Raw genomic sequence first — 14,835 nt, forward strand, 5'->3', positions numbered from 1 at the left:
ATCTGGAATCCAAGGGTCTTGGTGCGACGCGACGATTTCGGGAATATCTGGTTCTTGCATCGGTATCACATCGCTAAGCTCGAAGTCTTGGTATTGCGATCTTTTGTTTCTCAAATGACGAATGTATTCGCGATGAATGAGGTCGTTTTCGTTGATTCGACGTCTTTCAGCTCTTGAACTGCGACGTGGCTCAGGCATATACACCCCATGTTCAAACGGCAACGGAGAGGTCGGGCGGGCAATCAGGCGTCTTCTTACTCGCGGATCTGACGTATCCAGGAAGTTAAGCGCAGGACCGATAACATGCTCCAGCCGTTCGCGTGAAGCTCTCGTGTCGTTGTAGGTCGGAAGAGGATTGGCGTGCGCTCTTGGTCGCGGCTGTTCAGTCATGATGAAGTATAACGGGATCAAAAGAGGTACAACGACGGGTAGAGTGAGCCATAGCAAGTCGAGCCAAGACTGATCTTCGAAGTAATGGATAGCCATGATGGCAGCAGAAAAAGCAGTAGGCAGAAGCGATTATCGTGGAGTGTACATATATTGCCGACAGGTCGTTCGTTCCATGTTTGCTCGGCTGGACTAGCACTTTCCCATAGCGCGAAGAGAATTCTTCGTTCGTACGCGTTTGCTGCTCATTATTAGTGCTAGTTCGAACGAGAAGGGTTTGAGGATTGTCTCTACCGGATCGAACGCTGCAGACAGGCAGGACTATGAAGGAGTATGTGGTCGCTTGCTGCCTCCGTGCGTTGGTATTGAACGCAGTGGATGCCCTAACGATATCACTTACGAGACCTCGGGCTGCAACAAAGCTCAAGAGATACGCAGTCTTCGATACTACGCTTGCACTATGGATAGACCAGTGCGAACATCAACTAAACACAATGGACAATGACCCGATCCAAGCATTGAGTCCACGCAACGAACAAAAACCAATCCACCAATTTACTTCTCGTCCATGTCCAACCCACTCATCTCCTCACTCAACCCACTGATGTCGCCCAGGCTCAAATCCTCCGCTTCGCTATCCCCCAGAAAAATGCGTTCAAAGTTCATGTCACCCACATCGCTGACGGGTGCGTACGTGGGATCCATCATCCTGCGTTGAGCAGCCGCCTCGAATTCGCGATAGTTCTTCTGGATCTCGTCTTGAGAAAGCTCGTTCGAATGACAGTGCCGCTTTCCGCTATCACCATGACCGCGCTGCTGAGCACCGAGACCGCTGGCATTGGTGGCAGAGTTTGAAGAAATACTGCCGCTCTCTTCAGATTCGCTGGTGAGACAGATTGGCGAAGGTGATCGGAGGAGGAATGAGTCGTTTTGTTCCATGGGAGGCGTAGGAGGTAGAACGAATATCTTTCCTTTCTCAATAGAGGACTTCTGCCGGTCTTCACCCTGTGGCTGCGGTAACTTGGTGGCAGATACTGTTGGAGCCGAGGGGGGTGACAGGCCGACTGCTTCCCGTAAACGACGCACAATATCGTCACTATGCCGCAACGCATCACAATCGTTGCCGTTCACAGGTTGACCAAGCGGGTCGAGTCGTTTGCGCATAGTGTCAACGTCTTGTGCAATGGTAGCCAACTTCTCCCGCAGCTCGATGACCTCGGTAGACGTAGATGTCTTGAGCATGTGGAGATGGCCGGAAGACTCCACCTTTTGACGTTTGAGACAAGTATCTGACTCGTAGTCCGCCGGGTTCAAGGTCGACGCTCCGTCCAGGCTTGTGGAGCGCAATGGGGCCTTTCGTTTCCTGGGCGACTCGGCTGGCGGATCAGGATCAGACAGTACGGATGCGTCCGCAATCGATGTGGCTGAGATGTCCGCTTCGTCATCGAGGCTCTTATCAGACTGTCGTCTAAAGTATGCAAATGCTTCATTCCAATATTCATGTAGAGACGAAATACGTGCTTTACGCGGGCGAGTCTTGGACAGTGGCGTACTAGTGTACGATGGAACCCAGGGCGTCGACGGTTCCTCCTGCTGTGGTCTGTCGTCGTCTGGCGTTGCAACGACTTGGTATATGTCCATAACTTCGCCCTTGACCGCATGACGCAATACACGTTCGTAGCGTACGTGACCTGGAAATTGCGTGACCATCTTGGCTTGAACGATTGTCTCAGACACTGTCTGTGTGTCATCCTAGCCTTGCTGTAAGTAATAGTCTAGCAAACAACTGCCATTGCGTTCCAGTGAGAAAGGAAAGCACTGGACAGGTCTGCAACCGAAATCAAGAAGAAAAAGCGCAAAATGGATAACGTAACGTGAGGGGAGACTCATGGGTATCGTACCTTCGTTTTGTATCTCTTCACTTCGCACACAACATCCTCGGGGAAGTGTTCGTAGCTTGAAGATCCTGATTCGCTAAAGATGCGTTCAAAGTAGAGAACAAAGGCGTTCCGGTCTTTCGGGCCAAAGGGCATACGCCAGAGCTTAATATTGGGTGGCTGCGAGACGACGACGGCATAGATCATGAGCACAGGCATTGTTTCCCAGGCAATATCGACATCGACCGATATGTATAGCCCGTCTGAGAAGCGGAGCAGGTAATCCTGCGTCATGATGTAATTATACACGAAGTTTGGTAGGTCGCCAGACCTGAACGACCATCTGGTATTTGTAGGGACGGCCCGAAAATCATCGTAGAAAGCGTCGATCATGTCGTGGATGAGTTTAGGAAGATCAATTCGAACAAGACGCTTGTGCTTGGCGGGCATGATCTGTTTCAAGCAAGGCCAGAGCTCGTCCTCGGCAATATGATCTGCAACGTTGGTCAGCATAGAAGCATGCACAGTAGGTGATCCAGCGTTGACGTAGGCTCCAGAGTGTTCAGATTGTTCATTGTATGAGTTCCTACGGCAACGCGATGTCTGTAACAGTCTGGAAATTTAAAGTGCAGAATGGGTATCGTACCTCGTAATGCGCCAAGTTCAGCAACAATGTTTCGCCTCATGTGACTCTCGAATTGTGGGACCAGACATTGCTCAAAGACGCGCTCCCATATCGTGAGCTCGACAGCTTGGGCAGTTGATATGCCTTTCCAGCACATGACCACGTCGAGGTAATCGACGTCCGGCGCTGTTGGGCATTAGCAAAGTACCGCAACATGCTCGAAGGTATCGGTCCTACCTTCCTGCTCGGACTCGGACCACCTCATGCGGGGACAGTGCATGTCATGTGGCGGGCAATTCTTGTGAAAGCCATGACCGTACAAATCGGTATCGAAAGCTAAATTAGCTATGAGGCTTTCCAAGTGCTGACGTTCCTCATCGTCGGATGAGACGGAATCGGCTACGGGCGATGGATGCGCGTGGCCAGGAGCGCCGACACTGGTGCGTAGCGATAGCTGAGGGTCTTAGTAGAGTCCACAAGCAGGGCTGAGTGTACTCACGAGACGTTCTGTAGACATGTTGTCGTGAGAGATGCTCGTGAAAAATACGTCGTCGTGATGATTGGGCGGAGTCTGATTGCAACGGTAATGTCGTTGTCAGACAGAAGGTCGCGCAATCCAGGTAAACGTCTTCGTTGGTGTCGGGAAGGCACTCGTGAGCGACTGCCGCGGTACTGTGTTGTGACTGAGCAGCGTGAAGATTGCGCTTGCCTCACGACAGCGCAGGACACCCGCAAGATTCTCCTTGGGTGCACCATCTAAATGGCGTCCATTGAAGCTCGTGTAGTGAGTCGTTCATTTTTGTTGCCAAGCTTCGAGATTTGAAGGAAAGCATCGACGCCATAGCCTTCCAGGCTGTGGATTTCGAGACTGCCAGCCCAGTATTCTGCAAAATTGTTAGCTGCGCAGCCCCGCCATTGTCATGAGATACCTACCAGCATATAGTCGCGACATGGGAAGTCCAATACCTAGACGCAGGTCTGGTGCGCGGCTAGTCAAGGAAGACAGCGAGCCGTGATACAGCCCCGAATCGCCGTGCTTGGACCTCCTATCTAGGCGTTGTTGCACCTGTGCTGCAGATTCACCTCCAGGCACCTGCAGCTCCTGCAATGTTCCCAGGAGTTTTGGTACCCTCGCCAAATTTCGCAGCCTTTTCTCACGCCTAGGACCCTTGCTGAAGCTCCACAGGTACGGCAAGACTTCGTTCGGGATGCCACCACCTTGATCAGAAATTCGGATAATAACGTGCTGCGAAGTTTCGCAGATCAATACCTCAATAGGCGGCAGCTTGGCGTCTTTCGACTTGCGCTCCTCAATGACGGCCTGGATAGAGTTGCGTAAGAGCTCGCCGATGATATACTCGAGATGACTCAGAATGTACGGGAACGTCGCATCAAGGTGACCGTAGACCTTGATCTCAGGAATCTCGACATGTGGGCCCTGTGCGGTTCTGATAAGCTCCTGCATCGTCTTGCCGCAATTTTCGACTATCTCCTTCGCATTGCAACGCAGAAATATCTCGCCAACTGCCTCTTGGTCGTGGGGATGGACTTCAGCCTGCGGGAAATGCCATGGCGAATCGAAAGTCTCGGTCAGTGCTAGATGTTGTTCCGCAATCACGCGTCGCGAGATGCGCTGGATCAATTAGCATTGCCCAACGCTGTGCATGAACGGGGAGCATACCGATCGCAACATGGTGGTCATGAACTTGTCCGTCTCTTCAGCCTTCATCAGGCCTCGAACTTCCAGTACGCCAATAGCGAGGCGGGGTATGACAGTCGCATGTTCGGTCAACGTTTCCTCCAGCACCTTGCAGTACTTCTCGTTATCTTCCAGCGATTTTATCTCGGGTACGCGGCGGAAGCGTTCGAAGGCGCGTAGATATGACTCGTAGACATGAGCGAGATGAGGGTTTGCGACGACGACGTATGGTAGGGTCTGAATATCACGCAAGCGGTGCGCAAGTCTACACGTGTTCAGCATTTATATTTTCGCTTGTCAGATACCAAGATCACACCTCGTGGGTAGCTCCAGACGGCAGTAGTTGGCCGAGTCGATGAGACGAGACTCTGTCAAAGTTCTTCCAAAGAATGTCAACTGGCGCAAGCTTATGGGTCTGGCTTCACGTTGCACCCATCTATTCACATGTCAGCTGTGGAAGTTGGCCAGATCATTTCCTATGTGCTCACTCGTCCAGGGCCGAAGACGGTCTCCATGCGGGCGCGACGGCTGCGGCATGCGGATGTCGAATTTGTACCCTAGAGACAGGCGATGCTGGAGGTGCTCTACGTAAAATAGCAGAGCGTCGCGCGCAAGACGCGAGACTACGTGCTCCTATACTCATAATTGTTGGTGCGAGAGCGCACATGTGGTGGAGCTCGCTGAGGGAGCTGTAGCAAAATACGGGGCATGTGACGGCGGGCTCCGCTAACCGGCGTAACTTTTGGGAATTTCACTCAGAGCCTCTAATTAACGGTCGCAAAAGCAGAGGGGCGCGTATTTCACGGCACCGCCAGTCATATCACGCACAACGGCAAACATGCTGGGTGAGCGTTTGTAGCTCGAAATATGCGCGTGGCATATCGCCTGCCAGTATGTGATGTTGAACGGATGACGTCGTAGGCCGCGGCTTTGCTTTGACGCACTCCACTGTATCGAGCGCCAAGGCTGCATCCGTCGAAAGAGAGCTGCTGTTCTGAGCCTCGAGAGCTGCTCCCCAGCTTTTGTCTTTGTGCGCCCTCGTTGTCCACCTCGCCCTTGCACATGCTTGATGTTGGAGTTTTCCAGACGACAATAATCCGACCGTCATATCTCCACTGCCGCCACCTTTAGCGAGGAACCTATCCTTACCCGCATCCCGCCCGCGCAAGTGCTGCCCACCCGTACCTTCCTTTCTCTAGGCGACAGGCGCGCAGCTTCCCTTTTCACCTTGCAGTGTCGAGCGCACCCAGTCGTGACTGCCCCCGCGACCCGTTCCTGCAGCTCTTTCCTGCCATCTGCCCCCGCTTCCATCCGCACCTGCCGGAAAGACGACGCCGCCATGGATCAGGTAAGCTTGCGCCTTCGCCAGCGTCTCGCCAGACGCGGCCACGCTGACCCACTCACCCACGCAGATCGAAAGCGACATGCTCGTGGACCACGAGTACGACGAGAAGGCCGACGTGGCCATAATCACGCCCGACACAGACGACCAAATGGACGAGGTCGACGCCGAACCCGAGCCCCGCGCCGACGAGTACGATGCCTTTATGAAGAGACACATGCCCAAGAACCCGGAGTACGAGACCGAGGCCGAAGTATACAACACATGGGAGATCAGGGACTGGCGCCAACTCACACGACGTGAACATGGCCCCATCTTTGAGTGCGGCGGTCATCCCTGGCGGATACTATTTTTCCCGTACGGTAACAACGTCGACTTTGCGTCCTTCTACCTGGAGCAGGCCTATGAAGAAAAGCAAATGCCAGAGGATTGGTATGCCTGTGTCGAGTTCATGCTTGTACTCTGGAACCCCAAGGACCCTACCATATTCACCACACACACCGCACACCACCGCTTTACTGCCGACGAAGGTGACTGGGGCTTCACACGCTTTGCAGAGCTGAGAAAACTCTTCAGCAACTCCTGGGAGGACCGGGGACGGCCAATGGTAGAAGACAATGCAGCCAATGTAACTGCATACATAAGAGTGCTCAAAGACCCCACGGGAGTGTTATGGCACAACTTCATCAAGTGAGTTGCACGGATGCACAGTTTTGCCGACGATGTTTTCTGACTTGTAAAGCTACGACTCCAAGAAAGAGACCGGCATGGTCGGCTTGAAGAACCAGGGCGCAACATGCTATCTGAACTCGCTCTTACAGTCACTTTTCTTTACCAATGCGTTCCGCCAGGTATGACACCAATTTCAACACGCAGAACGATAGCTGACTCCGCCAGGCTGTTTACCAGATCCCGACTGCCGAGGAAGCCGATCGTTCGAATAGCGCCTACGCCCTACAACGACTCTTCTACCTTCTCCAAACATCAAACAACGCCGTAGGAACCACAGAGCTGACACATTCGTTTGGTTGGGATTCGAAGCAAATTTTCGAACAGCAGGACGTACAGGAGTTGTCCCGTGTGCTCATGGACAAGCTCGATGAGAGGATGAAGGGCACTGAAGCCGAGGGTGCCTTGACCAACATGTTTGTTGGTAAGATGAAGACCTACATATCATGTATCAACGTCGATTACGAATCGTCCCGGGTTGAGGATTTCTGGGACATACAATTGAACGTAAGCGGGAACAAGAACCTGGACGACAGCTTCAAAGACTACGTGCAGGTCGAGACCATGGACGGCGAAAATAAGTATTTTGCAGAGGGTTTTGGGTTGCAAGACGCTAAAAAGGGTGTCATCTTCGAAAGTTTCCCGCCAGTGCTACATCTCCAGCTGAAGCGCTTCGAATACGACTTTACGCGCGACGCCATGATGAAGGTGAACGACCGTTACGAATTCCCCGAAGTGTGGGACGCTGCGCCATATCTCTCCGACGGAGCCGATCGATCCGAATCCTGGATATACCACCTCCACGGCGTCTTGGTTCACAGCGGTGATCTCAACGCTGGTCACTATTACGCCTTCCTGAAGCCAACGAAAGATGGCCACTATTACAAATTCGACGACGACCGTGTGACTCGAGCGACACTACGTGAGGCGCTGGAAGAAAACTTTGGTGGTGACTACGCCCAGGCCAACGGGAACACTGGCCAACGCAATCCCTACACCAGAGCCTGGTCCGCAAAACGCTCAATGAGCGCCTACATGTTGGTATACATTAGGGAGACGAGGCTTGATCAAGTTCTTATAGACAGCAAGGCGGTAGAACCACCGAAGCATCTGGCAGAACGACTGGCTGAAGAACGGGCATTGTTTGAGCGCAGGAAGAAGGAACGCGAGGAAGCTCATCTCTACATGGACGTTGCGGTCGCGTCAGATGAACAGTTCAAGGCCCACCAAGGTTTTGACATCGTTCCATGGAAAGCCGACGCAGACACACCTGCTAGCCCAAGGGTCTACCGTGTGCTCCGAAGCACAACTATGGCCGACTTTGCGGTTACGGTCGCCCAAGATCTAGGAACCGAAGCCGATATGTTGCGGCCATGGTCGATGGTTAATAGACAAAACGGCACAATTCGCCCCGATACCGCACTGGAATTCCCGGAGATGACCGTCGAAGAGGCTGCAAGCAAACATGGCACGAAACAGTCGCAGTTCAGGATGTGGATCGAGAAAGCTCAAGAACGCGACGAAAGCGGCGCGCCAGTGTTTGGCGAGAAGCTAGTGGACCTCAAGGGTCAGGCTAACAACCGCCCATTGATGATCTTTTTGAAGCACTTCGACGCGGAAGAGCAGAGTCTATTCGGTGTTGGCACCTTCTACGCTGGATTCCAGGACAAGGTTTCCGATCTAACTCCAGCAATCACAAAGATGCTGGGCTGGCCAGCGGGTACGCAGATCAAGCTTTCTGAGGAGATCAAACAGAATATGATCGAAGCGATGAAGCCAAAAGTCACACTGGCAGCCTCGGAGATACAAGATGGTGACATCATCACGGTCCAGCGCGTACTGAGCGACAAGGAAACCGCACAGATAACCACTGCGGGAGGCTACACCGAGGCAAAGGAATTCTACGACTACCTCTTGAACAGAGTCAGCATCGAGTTCGTGCCTAAGCTGCCTGATACAGATCTACCCACATTCTCCTTGACTCTCAGCAAAAAGATGGCGTACGACCAGTTCTCCAGCAAGGTGGCTGAGTACCTCAAAACCGACTCTAGCTATATCCGCTTCTCGACGGTTAGCACTGCTGGCAAGCCTAAAAACCCTGTCAAGTACAACCCCACGTCAACTCTGAACAACATCCTCTTCCCTGGCCCATACAACTATTCGGCAAGCGCAAATCAGCGAAACGATGCCCTGTTTTACGAGGTCTTGGATATGAGCCTGAAGGAATTAGAGCTGAGGAAACCTGTAAAGGTGGTGTGGCTCCCTGAGGGTCTCAGCAAAGAGGTGAGTTGAACACAGTGATTGTTTTTGCTTCAAACTAACGTCATACAGGAGGAGCACGTTTTGATGGTACCCAAGAACGCCCAAGTTGCGGATCTCGCTGAAGCGCTGCAAAAAAAAGCGGGCATCAGCGACGAGGTGATGCAAAAGGTGCGGGTCTACGAGGCACATGTGAATAAGTTCCACAGGGTCCTCCCGCCAGATCACTCTGTCATGAGCCTCTACGACTACACGTCAATCTTTGCTGCGCCTTACCCCGAAGACGATGCATCGAAGAAGATTTCGGTATTCCACTTTGACAGGGAGCCATCGAAGGCACATGGTATCCCGTTCCAGTTTGCGCTGAAAGAGGTACGTGCAGCCATAAGTCTACCTCCTCTACTTGCACTAACATACATCAGGGCGAGCCTTTTAGCGAAACAAAACAGCGACTCTCAGACTTCACCAAGATCAAGGGCAAGCAATTGGACAAGATCAAGTTTTCTCTTGTCGGCAAGGGTCAATACGCGAAGCCTGAGCCAATCGATGACGGTAAGCCACTTTGGCAATGGCGATATTGCAGCACTGACGAAGTCACAGATGAAGTACTTTGGGACTTGGTAGGTGCGCGTGACGATGTATCACTTGGTCTTGAACACCCCGCCAAGACAAAGACGCTTTGGGGAAAGACTGATTCCATCTTCATTCGTTGAAGCAGCGCAATGACTGTGTAAGATACGAAGAAAAGCACGGTGCGTAACATTACTCGGCACGGGTACGATCGGCATGAGATTGTCCGCAAAGTTTTGCCAGCATTTCACAGGGAGTGGCAATAAAGCGTTGGTTGCGCACCCTCCAACATACATGGCGCAATGGAGCTTGAAATATTGCAAGTATTGCATAGGCGGAGTAGCGTGCGTGGGAGGTTGGCGCAGGCGTTGGGCACATGATTATGGCGTATCATTTTGGATCAGTAAGTAAGCAGTGTAGATTAGTCCCAAAGATATCATCATTCTGCTTTCATGTCACCAGTGTAACTTGCACTGTGGTTGTCGACTGAATTTTCCACCCATCCCATGGTACCAGACGCCAGCCACCTATCCGGGAATAAATATTGTAATACTGTACCACCGCGTTTCACTCTTGAAAAATCGATGAGCAGTCGCAAAAGGTCCACATGCCGAACGCGCAGCAAGATAATAGTAAATTGACTACGCGTCGAGGATCTGCATCTTGCGCTACCTGTTCGCGGTCGTCTTGATCTTCATTGGCTGGTGGCTAGTTCCCCGCGCCTTCCCTCCCTGCATGCGTTGCGTCGGCAAAAACTACCGCCGACGTTCGATGTCGACAGCTGTAACTTCCAGCACACGAGCACGCATCCACAAACGCAGTCGTCCACGCCAACGAACACGATGCGGTCACTACTCACCCTCTTCAGCGCGTTGCTGGCATATACCACGGCTGTGTACGCAACCGCTCTCACCTACCGATTAGAAGCACACGAGAAAGCATGCTTCTTCGCGACCGTTGAGAACAAGGGGACCAAGCTGGCCTTTTACTTTGCAGTATGTGTTCCACCCGGAAGATCTATGCGCAATTGCTTTTGGGCCGTTCAGAACCACATCGCTATGCAGTAGCAGCAAAATCTATGGCAATCGAGCTGACGGACATGTGAACAGGTGCAATCCGGAGGCTCTTTCGATGTCGACTACTCGGTTGTCGGCCCCACAGACAAAGTCATTCTCGACGGCACCAAGGAGCGACAGGGCGATTTTGTCTTCACGGCGCTTGACGTGGGCGAATACCGCTTCTGCTTTAACAACGAGATGAGCACATTCGCCGAGAAGATGGTCGATTTCGAGATCGCCGTACGTACCACCTGGCCATATCTCTCCAGACATCGCCGAACCGTAATGCTGACTCCATGTTCTTACAGGTTGAGAACGAAGCCGCCCGCGCCAAAATCCCATCCAAGCAGGGCTCGTCCCCCGAGCAGACCTCTGTCCTCGAAGAATCCATCCTCAAGCTCTCCGCGCAACTCTCCACCATCTCCCGCAACCAGAAATACTTCCGCACGCGCGAGAACCGCAACTTCAGCACCGTCAAGAGCACCGAGAAGAGGATATTCAACTTCAGTTTGATGGAGTCGGGCTTGATTATGACCATGGCAGGACTGCAGGTCTTCATTGTCCGCTTCTTCTTCCAGGGCGCTAGGAAAGGTATTATATGACAGCTCTCTCAGCATGAGAGGAGTTTGGGGCACTGTGGGCTGACGCGTGTTGGCAGGCTACGTATAGACGCTGGTCCACGTTCAAGACTGGGGCTCAACCAAGGTTCGGATTGGAAGTCTGAAGATGTCATATTGATTACTGTCACACAGGTCGAGACGAGCGCACTTTGTTTGATTTACCTATTTTGGGCGCTTTGGGGCTGCCGGAGTGTGTAAAACACCGCGGCATCTTTGTGGTTTTCTGGCGCACTAGCAAGGTTACAAGAATTTCGGAACGATGTGCAAGAGCTTTCCACTTGTTAACACCCTTGGGTTCAGTACGAAATGTGCTGACAAACGTGCCTGCATTGCTATCCGTCCCTAGGCGAACCCGCGCGCACTTCCCTCTAAGTCGCTTGGAGGCCCGTGCTCCCCCACTCATCTTCCCGCATACTAGCTCAATATCGATATCGTTGGGATCGTGAGTCTTGCAGGACTATTATATGTAGGTCTCTTTGCGACCAATTATTTCTTCAACCTGCTGGACTCTGTCAGACTCATGGGATGTCGGCGTTAAGGGACTTGATCACTGGACCCTGAATTCTGTGGTCGACGACTATCGGGCAGCCAGTAGCAGCGCGGCCATTGCTATTCCCTCTCACTCTCACTTGTCCTTTCGCTTCTATTGTGGCCGGCCGTCCGATTGAGTCACCTGTTCTCGCAATATCTCTCGCTCCGCTCGGTTAGGTGAGCGTGGTAATACGCACACAGAGGCCATATAGTCTGGCTTTTTCCGCCTTGTCACCTTCTTTCAACTTGAACTCTCACATCCCACCATCTTGACTACCACAACCCTCTATTTTGATCCCCATCACCCACAACCTTGAGTATTTTCATCCGCTACTCTCATCTTTACAACCCTTTACCTTTGCTCTTTCAGCCCACACCAGTTGCTCGTCATGGCAGCAAACGACCACACCGTCAGACGGGATTCCGTGAATAGCTACACCAGCGGCCCGCAAACCCCACAGGGCGCACATGGTCGCTATCAGACTCAGTCGCCGCACGATCCCGCGATGGCCTTCCCTCTTCAAGCGCAGTTGCCGACTCCCAAGATGAGTCCGCAGATGATGGCCGAGTACATGCGCCGTCAGGCCATATCAACTCAATCACAGCCGCGCCCGACCACTATGCAAGCGCAGCCTCCCACTCGCGATGAGTCTCAGGCACGCCTGAACCGTCAGTTTGCCCTGTTTGGAATGGCCTACTTCCAGAGGTTGGACCCGCGGGCAAAGCAACAGTTCCAACAGTTGCCTTCCCAGAAGCAAAACGAGATCGTTAAGAACGCGATCGAGAAACGTAAACAGCAAGAGATTCAGAAGGCGCGCGAGCAGCAGATGGCGCAACAACTGGCGCAACAACTGGCAGAGCAATTGGCAGCGCAACTGGCGCAACAACAAGCAGCGCAACAACAGGCAGCGCAGCAACAGGCAGCGCGACAACAGGCAGCGCAACAGGCACACTTCAAGAACTTCGTACAGCAATACGTCAACTCGTTCAGTCCTGAGCGATCGCTCCAGTTCAGACAGTTGCCCGAACTGCAGCAAGGGCTGCATCTTCGCAATGTCTACAAGCAAAGAATGCAAAACGCACGGCAGCTACATCAGCAGAAAATGCAACAAATGCAGCAGCATCAACCAGCCAGGCAGCTACAGCAGGTGTCGCAGCCGCAACAGCTCGCGCAACAGCCTCGACGTATCCTGCAAACTCCAGAAGTACAGCAACATCGACAGCTGCAGTCACCACGTATTCTGCAAGCTCCACAAGCTCAGCAACATCAGGAGCCACAGCCACAACGTATTCAGCAAACACAACCGGCGCCTCAGCTGAAACGACCTCGTTCTGACGACGATGAGGCAAGCCCCGCGACCAAGGTAGCCAAGGTCGCGCAGCCAACTACAGAGCAGCAGCCGAAGAACACAGAGGATCCAGACGATCAGAGACTCAGGTCTGAGCTCACAACCTGGCTCGCTTCCAAGCAGGCTGAGGAAGAAGCTCAGAAGAGCGAGCAGTCTGCGGAGTTGCACTGGCAGATGAAGCACGCTGGCCCTTACCCTGGCTATGAACCTGCGAAATCAAACATCTCCTACAACTCGTTCTAAGACTACATCACCACATCCGTTCGAGGCATGCTTGGACACCCTCATGGCAGGCCGACGCACCTCACTCTCACACTATTGTCGTTTAACTACAGGAGATCCTGATCGGCGTCTGGATACCTCGCGGTCTTTGCATTCGGTGTTTGGCTATAGGATATCTCGACCGGCATCTGGACACACTTTTCCTCTTTGCATACGGCGTTTGATTGTCTGCTTTCACATCACCACACTGGTCGGAAGCGGTTCACGGAAGAACACAGCAAGGCGTTTGGTCAGTCGCATTACGATACCATACTGAGCGGACACAGTTCACGGAAGAACAAAGCACGGCGTTTGCTTTCTTTCATTTTCTTTTATCTTTCTTCTCTTGCGTTTACTTCTGCGTTCGACGACATTACCATCACACATTTCACGGGCTGCATCATCGCTAGTAGCGTTTGCGGCTAAGCGGCTAAGCGACGCGAACGCAGCTGCATGTTCATCATCATCACCATTATCAACGCGGCCGCTTGATGTAAAGGGCGCTATTATCAACACGGAAACGGGGGACGAGGAAATAGACTAGAAAATATACGATAAAACATTCACCACATCTTGCTCTGCTATGACTTCCATCCTCGTCTTGACCAAATTGACTAACACTATCTGAACCTATCGTCATCCGTTCAGCAACATGCCCGACCAACGCGCCCATCCGCCCCTCTTCCTCCTACCTCTCGTAATCGCCCTCTCTTTGCTTGAAATCCTATTCGCGGTCAGCCTTGCTGGTTCTATCTCCTACTATATCATCGAGCGCATGCTAGTGTATACTCAGGATTTTCTACACCCAAATCAGCCAGATGATGGAGAGCATGTGTCGCGGTTTACGAATGTGGATAGGGGTTTGATAGCGTTCTGGCTGCCTGTTGTGGTTGTGTTGATTTTCAGGGTGCTTCTGATATGGGAGAAGCAGATGGAATGAGAGAGTGGGAAGGAAGGTAGGCGTAGGCCTTGTGATGAATGAAGTGGGTGGGTGGTGCGGGAAGATGTGGTTGAGTTCAGTTGTTATTGGGTACTTGCGACGGCCTATGCGTTCGTAATATCTTCTCGATAGTTTGATACTTGTGATGATTAATTAAGTCTGTTGGACAGTGGCTTTGTGAGTCTTAGCGAATGGCCGTGTTGATCGTGACTGTATAGTGCGATGTAGCGAACAGCCCTAATTTGCAATGCCAAACAAATCCTGTATGCTCGCCAAACACTCTGCGAAGCGTTCGTTTCCACTGTCGGAGTACGCAATTAGTAGACGTGGCCTACGAGCGCACCAATCTAGACCGGCGCATTTTACTTTGGACGTGTATATAGAAAGTCCTTCTGCCTCACTGCGATGAACCCAAGTAGAAGGTATCACTATATCAATATACTTCCTCGAAGCTCATAAGACAACACCATCCAACATGCGGTCAACATACTTCCTTATCGAGCAAACCGAGCTTCACAATTTCCTTCGTGAACTGGATGCTTTGCATTCCTGGGCGAGGAACATGGCAGGCCTCAGCACGTCCATCAC

At 52.3% G+C, this 14,835-nt stretch overlaps 5 protein-coding genes across 5 annotated transcripts; 3 read left to right on the forward strand and 2 right to left on the reverse strand.

Annotated features, from left to right (window-relative positions):
* Positions 1–942: 942 nt before the first annotated feature.
* Positions 943–3,154, reverse strand: J4E90_003670 (uncharacterized protein; the record flags this gene model as incomplete). Its single annotated transcript, XM_051433237.1, has 4 exons — positions 943–2,139; positions 2,289–2,815; positions 2,911–3,075; positions 3,127–3,154. 4 exons carry the CDS (start codon positions 3,152–3,154, stop codon positions 943–945), a joined length of 1,917 nt encoding a protein of 638 aa, XP_051293135.1.
* Positions 3,155–3,645: 491 nt separating this feature from the next.
* Positions 3,646–5,103, reverse strand: J4E90_003671 (uncharacterized protein; the record flags this gene model as incomplete). The annotated part of the gene is made up of 4 exons (XM_051433238.1): positions 3,646–3,773; positions 3,823–4,522; positions 4,571–4,825; positions 5,077–5,103. The coding sequence occupies 4 exons, from the start codon at positions 5,101–5,103 to the stop codon at positions 3,646–3,648; spliced, it is 1,110 nt and encodes a 369-aa protein (XP_051293136.1).
* Positions 5,104–5,927: 824 nt separating this feature from the next.
* J4E90_003672 (uncharacterized protein) lies at positions 5,928–9,631 on the forward strand (the record flags this gene model as incomplete). The annotated part of the gene is made up of 6 exons (XM_051433239.1): positions 5,928–5,936; positions 6,001–6,620; positions 6,673–6,781; positions 6,828–8,942; positions 8,991–9,290; positions 9,341–9,631. The coding sequence occupies 6 exons, from the start codon at positions 5,928–5,930 to the stop codon at positions 9,629–9,631; spliced, it is 3,444 nt and encodes a 1,147-aa protein (XP_051293137.1).
* Positions 9,632–10,330: 699 nt separating this feature from the next.
* Positions 10,331–11,148, forward strand: J4E90_003673 (uncharacterized protein; the record flags this gene model as incomplete). The annotated part of the gene is made up of 3 exons (XM_051433240.1): positions 10,331–10,483; positions 10,598–10,786; positions 10,855–11,148. 3 exons carry the CDS (start codon positions 10,331–10,333, stop codon positions 11,146–11,148), a joined length of 636 nt encoding a protein of 211 aa, XP_051293138.1.
* A 1,094-nt stretch (positions 11,149–12,242) lies between these two features.
* On the forward strand, positions 12,243–13,289 carry J4E90_003674 (uncharacterized protein; the record flags this gene model as incomplete). The annotated part of the gene is made up of 1 exon (XM_051433241.1): positions 12,243–13,289. The coding sequence occupies one exon, from the start codon at positions 12,243–12,245 to the stop codon at positions 13,287–13,289; it is 1,047 nt and encodes a 348-aa protein (XP_051293139.1).
* Between the last annotated feature and the right edge of the window lie 1,546 nt (positions 13,290–14,835).

The sequence above is a fragment of the Alternaria incomplexa genome (assembly GCF_024043165.1).
Source record: "Alternaria incomplexa strain BMP 0042 chromosome Unknown scaffold_4, whole genome shotgun sequence".
Lineage (NCBI taxonomy): Eukaryota > Fungi > Ascomycota > Dothideomycetes > Pleosporales > Pleosporaceae > Alternaria > Alternaria incomplexa.